The sequence below is a fragment of the Oryctolagus cuniculus genome, chromosome 10 (genome assembly GCF_051225735.1).
Source record: "Oryctolagus cuniculus isolate XC-2025 breed Fujian yellow rabbit chromosome 10, ASM5122573v1, whole genome shotgun sequence".
Taxonomy (NCBI): domain Eukaryota; kingdom Metazoa; phylum Chordata; class Mammalia; order Lagomorpha; family Leporidae; genus Oryctolagus; species Oryctolagus cuniculus.
The window spans coordinates 113579704-113591053 of NC_142876.1; the positions used below are offsets into that span (position 1 = coordinate 113579704).

The 11350-nt window shown below is 41.6% G+C and overlaps 1 protein-coding gene across 1 annotated transcript; it reads right to left on the reverse strand.

Annotated features, from left to right (window-relative positions):
* Positions 1-4277: 4277 nt before the first annotated feature.
* Positions 4278-5246, reverse strand: ORYCUNV1R1640 (vomeronasal 1 receptor oryCunV1R1640). Its single transcript, XM_089306761.1, has one exon. The coding sequence runs from the start codon at positions 5244-5246 to the stop codon at positions 4278-4280; it is 969 nt and encodes a 322-aa protein (XP_089162887.1).
* Positions 5247-11350: the final 6104 nt, after the last annotated feature.

The window sequence follows — 11350 nt, forward strand, 5'->3', positions numbered from 1 at the left end:
AGCAGCGGGGACTTGAACCAGTGCCCCTATGGGGCTTTACCTGCTATGCCACAGCAGTGGTTGCTCTATTTTATGTTGTTTCTCCTCCACTATTTGTTTACTTTTTTCTTCTTTGTATTTATTTGCCTTATATATTTAATTTCCTTTAAAATTTTCTTTTGTTGTCAATTTATTTTCCTCTTATTTTTGTTCTTTATACTTGTTCTTCCAATTCTTGTGTTCCATTTTATCATTTATCATTTTTCTCATTTTTTAAAAGGATTATTTATATGAAAGTCAGAGTTACGCAGAGAGAGAAGGAGAGGCAGAAAGAGAGAGAGAAAAAGAGAGCGCATGAGCGCGCGTGAGAGGTATCTTCCATCTGCTGGTTTACTCCCCAGCTGGCCACATTGACCGGAGCTGCAGCTATCTGAAGCCAGGAGCCAGGAGCTTCTTCCAGGTCTCCCACGTGAGTGCAGGGCACCAAGGACTTGGACCATCTTCTACTGCTTTCCCAGGCCATTGCAGAGAGCTGGATGGGAAACAGAGCAGCCAGGACCTGAACCGGCATTCATATGGGATGCTGGCACTGCAGGTGGTGGTTTAACACAGGAAGCCAAAGGATTGGCCCCTGAAGTCAATTTTAATGGAGTTTTTTAAGTACTCTTATATTACTAAGTGATGGAATATATGTGATTTTGGTTTTGTAACTGTTTTCTGGATTTTTTTTAAAGATTTATCTTTATTTGAAAGTCAGAGTTACACAGAGAGAGGAGAGGCAGAGAGGGAGAGTGAGGTCCTCCATCTGCTGGTCCACTCCCCAACTGGCCACAATGACTAGAGCTGTGCTGATCCGAAGCCAGGAGCTTCCTCTGGGTCTCCCATGAGGGTGCAGGGGCCCAAGGACCTGGGCCATCCACTACTGCTATCCCAGGCAATAGCAGAGAGTCAGATCAGAAGAGGAGCAACCGGAACTGGAACCAGTGCCCACACAGAATGCCAGCGCCTCAGGCCAGGGTGTTAACACACTGCACCACAGCACCGGCCCCTGGATTGGTTTTTTGAAACCTGAGTTTCAGATGATGTTATTAACTAGGAAGAACTAACTTCCAGTATGATTTTAAGAGATTTTTTTTTCTTTTTCTAACTTAAAGATACTCTGTCTCTAATATTCATCTCATGAATTGTTTCTGGGGCTAGGTAATTATCCATGTATTTATTACCTAAATTCTGTGTTTTAGCCTCATATTCAACATTTTATCTAGAAGGTCCCAAGGTGGAACTGCCCAATATTTGCACCAGTAGAAAACAATCTTTAAATTATTTTTTGGTACAAAGTTACTAAAAAATTTAAAACTTACTGAAAAACTGTAATTTGGCATTTTTTTAAAAAAACTTTTATTTAGTAAATATAAATTTACAAAGTACAGGTTATGGATTACAATGGCTTCCCCCCACCCCTGTAACTTCCCTCCCACCCGCAACCCTCCCATTTCCTGCTCCCTCTCCCATTCCATTCACATCAAGATTCATTTTCAATTATCTTTATATACAGAAGATCGATTTAGTATATATTAAGTAAAGATTTCATCAGTTTGCACCCACACAGCACATAAAGTGTAAAATACTGTTTCAGTACTAGTTATAACATTAATTCACATCGAACAACACATTAAGGACAGAGATCCTACATGAGGACTAAGTACACAGTGACTCCTGTTGTTGACTTAACAATTTTTTTTTTCATTTTCAAAGCCATTTATTGTCCTAAAATGTAAATTTTTTTGAACATCTCAATTTAAGAGCAGCATTTTGGAGTAATGATCTAACATTTTTTTTTTATCTTTTATTTAATGAATATAAATTTCCAAAGTACGTCTCATGGGTTACAATGGCTTTCCCCCCCACACCGTCCCTCCCACCCACAACCCTCCCCTTTCCCACTCCCTCTCCCCTTCCATTCACATCAAGATTCATTTTCGATTATCTTAGTATACAGAAGATCAGCTTAGTATACCTTAAGTAAGGATTTCAACAGTTTGTTCCCACACAGAAACATAAAGTGAAAAATAATAGATGATTTTTTTTAAATGATGATGAAATCAGATCAGACCTATTGTCATGTTTAATCCCAGTGAGAGTCAAGTTGGGAATTGATAGTTTCTTTTTTTTTTTTTTTTTAACAGAAGATCAGTTTAGTGTACATTAAGTAAAGATTTCAACAGTTTGCACCCCCATAGAAACACAAAGTGAAATATACTGTTTGAGTACTCATTATAGCATTAAGCCTCAGTGTACAGCACGTTAAGGACAGAGATCCTACATGAGGAGTAAGTGCACCGTGACTCCTGTTGTTGACTTTACAAATTGACACTCCTGTTTATGGCATAAGTAATCTCCCTATGCACCAGTCATGAGTTTCCAAGGCTATGGAAGCCCCATGGGTTCTCCGACTCTTATCTTGTTTAGACAAGGTCATAGTCAAAGTGGAGGTTCTCTCCTCCCTTCAGAGAAAGGCACCTCCCTCTTTGAAGACCTGTTCTTTCCACTGGGATCTCACTCACAGAGATCTTTTTGCCAGAGTGTCTTGGCTTTCCATGCCTGAAACACTCTCATGGGCTTTTCAGCCAGATCCGAGTGCCTTTAGGGCTGATTCTGAGGCCAGAGTGCTATTTAGGACATCCGCCATTCTTTTTTTTTTTTTTTTTTTTTTTTTTTTTTTTTTTTTTTGACAGGCAGAGTGGACAGTGAGAGAGAGACAGAGAGAGAAAGGTCTTCCTTTGCCGCTGGTTCACCCTCCAATGGCCGCCGCTGCAGCCGGCGCACCGCGCTGATCCTGGCAGGAGCCAGGAGCCAGGTGCTTTTCCTGGTCTCCCCTGGGGTGCAGGGCCCAAGCACCTGGGCCATCCTCCACTGCACTCCCTGGCCATAGCAGAGAGCTGGCCTGGAAGAGGGGCAACCGGGACAGAATCCGGCGCCCCAACCGGGACTAGAACCCGGTGTGCCGGCGCCGCAAGGTGGAGGATTAGCCTAGTGAGCCATGGCGCCGGCGACATCCGCCATTCTATGAGTCTGCTGAGTATCTCACTTCCCATGTTGGATCACTCTCCCCTTTATTTATTCTATCGGTTAGTGTTAGCAGATACTAGACTTGTTTATGTGCTCCCTTTGACTCTTAGTCCTTTCATTATGATCAATTGTGAACTGAAATTGATCACTTGGAATAGTGAGATGGCATTGGCACATGCCACCTTGATGGGATTGAATTGGAATCCCCTAGTATGATCTAACATTAATATAGAGAAAATATAATTGTAATTTTTCACTTTTCCACCTCTACCATAATTATATAGACTGCCATAATGCAATAGAATTTGGCACTTTAAAAAGCTTCTCACTGTATGTTTTGAGAAAACAATTGCTCCATTGACTAGAACATATGTAGAAACATCTTTATTGTGGTAAAATACATATAACATAAAAATGTCCCCTTTAATCTTATTTAGCTGTGCAATCCAGTGGCTCTAAGTACATCCCACTGTTGTACAACCACACCCACCACCCATTTCCAGAATGTTTTCTTCTGCCTGCACTGAATTCTGTGTCCATTAAACCAGAACTGCACTTTCCTCCTCTTCATCAGACTCTGACCCCCTTCTGTGAGGACATTCTTAGAATACCTGTTCATTGGTGAATGAATGATTTCACTTAGCAAAATCAAGGTTCATGACAGAATTTCCTTCTTGTTTGAGACCAAAAATGATTTTATTGTTTGTGTAGCCCACATTTTGTTTATACACTCATGTGGTTGTTGGGTTGCTTCTATTTTTTGACTGTTGTAATAATGCTATTATGGGTTTTGGTGTGCAAATCACTGTGTGAGTTCCTGTATTCAACACTTTTTGGCATCTACATAGGGGTAGAGGAGCTGGATCATATGGTAATTCATGGTAAAACCTGATTGCATACATAGTTAGGCAATGTACAGATCACTGTGGATTTGTTAGAAAGTACTTTGATCTCTTGAATCAGTACTTTCTGGAGCACATGAGGCAGTGACAAATGAGATCTATCTCACACTTCATCTTGAGGAGCCACTCACACATAAAGCACATTTGTGTCAGCTCATAGCAGTACACTGTCCCATAATGAATTGTGATCTTGCAGTACAGGCATCCAAGTAAATAAATCCAAGGATAAGGCATAACTCCATATTATACTTTACCCAGACAGCAAATACTGACTGTGGCAGTAAAAATGTAGAAACCAATGCAATAACACATTTAGAGAACCACCTTTCACTGAACAGTTAAACAGCTGTTTCTCTCTACCCTGATGGATTTCACGCAGGTAATTATATGTTTTTCAATACAGAGAAACACAAAAGGACTGACTGTGGCATAGCTGTTGGCCACAATAAAATGGGTACAGTAAAAAATTGGATCGTCATTCATCTTGAGTCTTGAGGCAGAGAAAATGGATTCCAAAATGGACATGACCATGAAAAAGCTCAAGAGCACCAGAATGCTCTGTGTGGCCCTTTGCTCTGGGGAGGCTCTTGGAGTCGGGTTGGTGCCATGTAGGTGCTGGGACTTTTTCCTGTGCTTGTAGAGGAGCATCACCATGTATCCACTTGAGAGGGCCATGAGCCCTATATGGAAGCTTTCCCTACAGATCAGCAATGCGTAGTATGTTTGAATTAGGAAATAGCTCATGGCCCAAACAGAGCAGGATTTAGTTACATATATTAGACTGTGTGAGGTCCTATTGGGAGTGGCAACGATGCTGATTATGGTGTGACTGCTGATGGACATATAGAAGATGCACAGGACAAGCAGGGAGCACAGGCTTTGATGTAAGTGTTTACACTTGAAGTTTGCCAACCAGGAGTTCCTGGGGCTGAGGGTGATGGCCTGGAGGACACTCAGCAGGCAGGTGGTGTACAGAGAGAGGGACCACAGCACCCGGTAGGAGAAGAAGACAGCTTTACATGTGACGTCATCCCAGGAATGCTGAGATCCAAACATGTCCATAGCCTGGCTCACCACAATAATCGGCATCACTAAGTGGATGAGGGCCAAGAGACCAATCGTCAAGTCGATGGGCTTGGGTCTGTGCTGGAGAAAGTAATTGAGGAAATGAAAGAGAAGAAGGAAGGCATTGGCCGAGATCCCAATGGAAATTTCAGTGTATAAAATGAATTTCATCTCATTGCTTTCATAAATTTCGTAATTTTTATTCATATTATAGGTAGAAGAAGTATACATTTTGGGTCTAAGGAGAAACAAATTTTACATCAAATTCATTAGCACATTGATTGTTTCCTCCAACACTCTTGTCATTCAAAATATAGAGATCAACCCCATTCAACCTCTGTGACACTGAAGTCTACCTCACAGCCACAGCCCTGCCCCAGGACACCTCTGTTTTATTACGGTTGGATCATGTGTGTCATCGCTGGGCTCCAAAGTCTATAAGCCGTGATCTTCATGAAATATTACCATAGGGCCATGTGTTTGGAGTGGCTGTTAAGGCAATACTTGGGATGGCTTCACCCTATATCACAGTGCCTAGGATTGAGCTCCACTCTCTATCCCTCCTTCCTAGAAATGTGCTCCCTAGGAGGTGGTAAGCGATGGCTCACATAGCTGGGTCACTTCCACCCATGTTGGAGATGCAGATTGAGCCCCTGATTCCTAGACATGTCCTGGCTTGCTCCAGGCCAGTGTGGACTAGCGAATGGGGGAGTACATGCTTTCTTCCCTACCCCCAGCACTCTGACTCTCATATAAACACAATCACTTTTAAAAAAATGCCCTGTATCATGTAAATATCCTTATTATAGCTTCACTCTGAGCTTTTTCAGGGGCACAAGCAATGTCTTACTTGGCTTGATCTGCATCATCTTGATAAAGTATCAGGAACAAAGAAGAGTTCTAGCACATTTTTTGGAATGGAATGACATAGATTGTGTAAAAAATGACACACACACACACAGGGTCTCATAACTTAGAACTTCACAAAGCTAGTTTATATCAGTGATACTTTTTGGTGTATTTATTGCCATAGCGTGTATTCCTATAATGCATCCATGGAGCACATGTCCTTCCGAGTGCACTCTGGCGTCTGCCTGCTGGGATTTATGTCCCTGGGCTGCCTTCCCTACAAGTGTGGCCTTCAGCCATCTGCGAGGCTGAGATCTGCTCATGCCATCCACCCAGTATTCTCAATCTTAGATGTGACCTGCATCATTGTGCTAACATGTGTGAAAAAGACAAAGTATACATACCAAACATGGAAGTGGACCTGGGGTTGTTTATCTTAGAAACATTTCTTCTTATGCAGGTCCTCAAAATTTGATCTAGGGGGCTTCATGCAGTTTTTTATTGATTGATCAACTCTGCCTCTGCCTAGAAAAAAGAAGGTAAAATACAAGAATAGCAGATTATTTTAACAATATTTGGTTAGAAGTCTCTGATACAGTTTTAATCCTTTTCTCTGAATTCCCAAGATAGCAACATTTCTTAACTAATTGTTATTATCTTGTCAAAGCACTGAGTGGAATCCAGTTATCAACTCTTAGGAAGACCTTCTCTTTTTTTTTTCACAGTTGGAAAAATATTTTTTTTAACTTTTATTTAATGAATATAAATTTCCAAAGTACAGGTTATGGATTACAATGGCTTCCCCCTCATAACGTCCCTCCAACCCACAACCCTCCCCTTATCCACGCCCTCTCCCCTTCCATTAACATCAAGATTCATTTTCGATTCTCTTTATATACAGATCAGTTTAGCATACATTAAGTAAAGATTTCAACAGTTTGCTCCCACACAGAAACATAAAGTGAAAAATACTGTTTGAGTACTAGTTATAGCATTAAATCTCAATGTATAGCACACTAAGGACAAAGATCCTACATGAGGAGTAAGTGCACAGTGACTCCTGTTGTTGACTTTACCAATGGACACTCTTGTTTATGGCCTCAGTAATCACCCTAGGCTCTTGTCATGAGCTGCCAAGGCTATGGAAGCCCCCTGAGTTCACCAACTCTGATCATATTTAGACAAGGCCATGGTCAAAGTGGAAGTTCTCTCCTCCCTTCAGAGAAAGGTACCTCCTTCTTTGATGACCCGTTGTTTCCACTGGGATCTCACTCACGGAGATCTTTCATTTAGGTTTTTTCCCCCCCAGATTGTCTTGGCTTTCCATGCCTGAAATACTCTCATGGGCATTTCAGCCAGATCCGCATGCCTTAAGGGCTGATTCTGAGGCCAGAGTGCTGTTTAGGACATCTGCCATTCTATGGGTCTGCTGTGTATCTCACTTCCCATGTTGGATCATTCTCTCCCTTTTTTATTCTATCAGCTAGTATTTGCAGACACTATTCTTGTTTATGTGATCCCTTTGGTTCTTAGTCCTATCATTACGATCAATTGTGAACAGAAATTGATCACTGGGACTAGTGAGATGGCATTGGTACATGCCACCTTGATGGGATTGAATTCGAATCCCCTGGTATGTTTCTAACTCTACTGTTTGAGGTAAGTCAGCTTGAGCATGTCCCGAATTGCACATCTCTTCCCTCTCTTATTCCCACTCATATTTAACAGCAAACACTTTTCAGTTAAGTTTCAGCACTTAAGAAGACTTGTGAATTGATTACAGTATTCAACCAAAGGTATTAAGTAGAACAAACAAAAAAAATACTAAGAAGGATAACATATTAAGCTGCTCATCAACAGTCAGGGTGAGGGCTGATCAAGTCACCGTTTCTCATAGTGTTCATTTCACTTTAACAGGTTTCCTTTTTGGTGTTCAGTTAGTTGTCACCTATCAAGGAGAACAAGTGGTATTTGTCCCTTTGGGATTGGCTTATTTCACTCAACATAATGTTTTCCAAATTCCTAACAGGGATCACTTTTCAGTTAAAATTTAAACACCTAAGAATAATTGTGTGTTAATTACAGAGTCCAACCAATGGTACTAGAACAAAAAAAAATACTAAAATGGATAAAGTATTACATTGTACATCAACCGTCAGGACAAGAGCTGATCAAGTCACTGTTTCTCATAGTGTCCATTTCACTTCAACAAGTTTGCCCTTTGGTGCTCAGTTAGTTGTCGCCAATCAGGGAGAACATATGATATTTGTCCCTTTGGGACTGGCTCAATTCACTCAGCTGGATGTTTTCCAAATTCCTCCATCTTGTTGCCAATGACTGGGTTTCGTTGTTTTTGACTGCTGTATAGTATTCGATAGAGTACATATCCCATAATTTCTTTATCCAGTCTACTGTTGATGGGCATTTGGGTTGATTCCAGGTCTTAGCTATTGTGAATTGAGCTGCAATAAACATTAAGGTGCAGACAGCTTGTTTTTTTGCCAATTTAATTTCCTTTGGGTAAATTCCAAGGAGTGGGATGGCTGGGTTGAATGGTAGGGTTATCTTCAGGTTTCTGAGGAATCTCCAGACTGACTTCCATAGTGGCTTGACCAGTTTGCATTCCCACCAACAGTGGGTTAGTGTCCCTTTTTCCCCACATCCTCTCCAGCATCTATTATTGGTAGATTTCTGAATGTGAGCCATTCTAACTGGGGTGAGGTGGAACCTCATTGTGGTTTTGATTTGCATTTCCCTGATTGCTAGTGATCTGGAACATTTTTTCATGTGCCTGTTGGCCATTTGGATTTCCTCTTTTGAAAAATGTCTATGGAGGTCCTTGGCCCATCTCTTAAGTGGAGATCTTGTGGAGTTTCCTGATTTCTTTGTAGATTCTGGTTATCAACCCTTTATCAGTTGCATAGTTTGCAAATATTTTTTCCCATTCTGTCGGTTGTCTCTTCACTTTCCTGACTGTTTCTTTTGCAGTACAGAAACTTCTCAATTTGATGCAATCCCAAATGTTAATTTGGCTTTGACTACCTGTGCTTCTGGGGTCTTTTCCAAGAAGTCATTGCCGGTACCTATATCTTGCAGGGTTTTTCCAATGCTTTCTAATGATTTGATGGTGTCAGGTCATAGATTTAAGTCTTTAATCCATGTTGAGTGGATTTTTGTGTAAGGTGAAAGGTAGGGGTCTTGCTTCATGATTCTGCATGTGGAAATCCAATTTTCCCAGCATCATTTATTGAATAGACTGTCCTTACTCCAGGGATTGGTTTTGGATACTTGATCAAATATGAGTTGGCTGTAGATGTTTGGATTGATTTCTGGTGTTTCAATTCTGTTCCATTGGTCTATCCATCTGTTTCTGTACCAGTACCATGCTGTTTTGATTACAACTGCCCTGTAGTATGTCCTGAAATCTGGTATTGTGATGCCTCCAGCTTTGTTTTTGTTGTACAAGATTGCTTTAGCTATTCGAGGTCTCTTGTGCCTCCATATAAATTTCAGCATCATTTTTTCTAGATCTGAGAAGAAGGTCTTCGGTATCTTGATAGGTATTGCATTGAATCTATAAATTGCTTTTGGGAGAATGGACATTTTGATATTGATTCTTCCAATCCATGAGCATGGAAGATTGGAAAAATATTTTTAATACATTTAGAAAGTCTTGCTAATGCAATGTACAAGTACTTAGCAATGAACTATGTGGGTATTTTTACAAGCACAATACTATGTTCAACATATGGTTTGTGGTGTGTTAAGCCTGTGATTATAAAGTAAATTGAAAGTACATTTTTTCAAAAATTAATGGGAAAAAAGAAAAAAAGGAGGGGGGTTAATGGAGCGAGGGAGGGGAGTATGGTTATCCTTTTATACTGTATCTATGAAATACTTGTAATCTGTACTCTTTATATTTATAAAATTTAAGCAAATAGCATTCCCCATGTATGTTTTAAAGCTTTAGGTGCCAGCATTGTGGGTGCAAAGGGTGAGACCACTGCCTGCGATGCCAGCAACCATGTGGATGATGGTTGGTGTCCTGGTTGATCCACTTCCTTTTTTTTTTTTGTTTTTGTTTTTTGACAGGCAGAGTGGACAGTGAGAGAGAGAGAGACAGAGAGAAAGTTCTTCCTTTGCTGTTGGTTCACCCTCCAATGGCAGCCGCGGCCAGCGCGCTGCGGCCGGTGCACCGCGCTGATCCGATGGCAGGAGCCAGGACCCAGGTGCTTTTCCTGGTCTCCCATGGGGTGCAGGGCCCAAGCACTTGGCCCATCCTCCACTGCACTCCCTGGCCACAGCAGAGAGCTGGCCTGGAAGAGGGGCAACCGGGACAGAATCCGGCGCCCCGACCGGGATTAGAACCCGGTGTGCCGGCGCCACTAGGCAGAGGATTAGCCTAGTGAGCCGCGGCGCCGGCCGGTTGATCCACTTCCAATTCAACCCCCTACTGATGGCCTGGGGAAAGTGACAAAGGATGGTCCGTGTGCTTAGACCTCTGCCATGCACATGGGGGACCTGGGGAAAGCTCTCTGGCCTTCGACCTGGCCCAGCCCTGGCCATTGTGGCCATATCGGGAGTGAACCAAAGGATGGCAGATGTCTCTCTCTGTGTCTGTCCACCGCCCCCCACCCCCCAGAGCTCTCTGGAGCTCTTTCTAATAAATGGATAAATCTAAAAGATTTATTGAATTTCTTTGAAAGGGACAGTGATGAGGGAATAAGAAGAAACATTAAACAGAGGTATGTGTGTTTCCAAGTGTTATAGATCATATATGATCCCTAGCAAATTGCACTAAACAAAATTCTTCTCTTCTGGGTCATTACAGGTGGCATATGCCTAGTACTGTAGATTTATCCCTTATAAGTGAACTATAAACTGATAATATTTGAAAAGAATAATTTTAAGTAGAAGTACATTAGCAATTCATAAATATCACTTTATATTAGTTCTGAAATTACCTTTCTGTGAAATACAGCTTTTATTCAGTTTAATTAGGGCTTTAAGACTTGCACACATAGTGAGATAAAACTCACTGGGTAGCTTGCTCTAAACATCTGGGAATCAAGGGTGTTTGACTCTAATTCCAGTTTGCTTAAGACAATCAGTGCCACCAATGTCAGTGTTTTAGAAGCAGTAGTTTACACATCCCAGTCATGCAAAATATTGTTTAGGAATTAGAGCTACAATGGATCAGTTTAAGAACACAGAAACCTTCCTCTGCCCATGGTGAAAATCCACACAAGGACCAGAGGATGTGAATCTCCTCCAGGGTGTGGGGCAAGGACAGTGACACAGTTGATGGCATCACAAGTGGCAACTGTGCTTTGCTCCATGTAGGGCCAGGACAGACATGGAAAACACTTCTCACCAACGGTGTCCACATAATGGACCACACACCCTCTAGCAGTGAAACATACATTAAATGCAGGTGGCACAGTCGTATATAAAGATCACACAGGGTATGGAGTCATTTCAGCCCT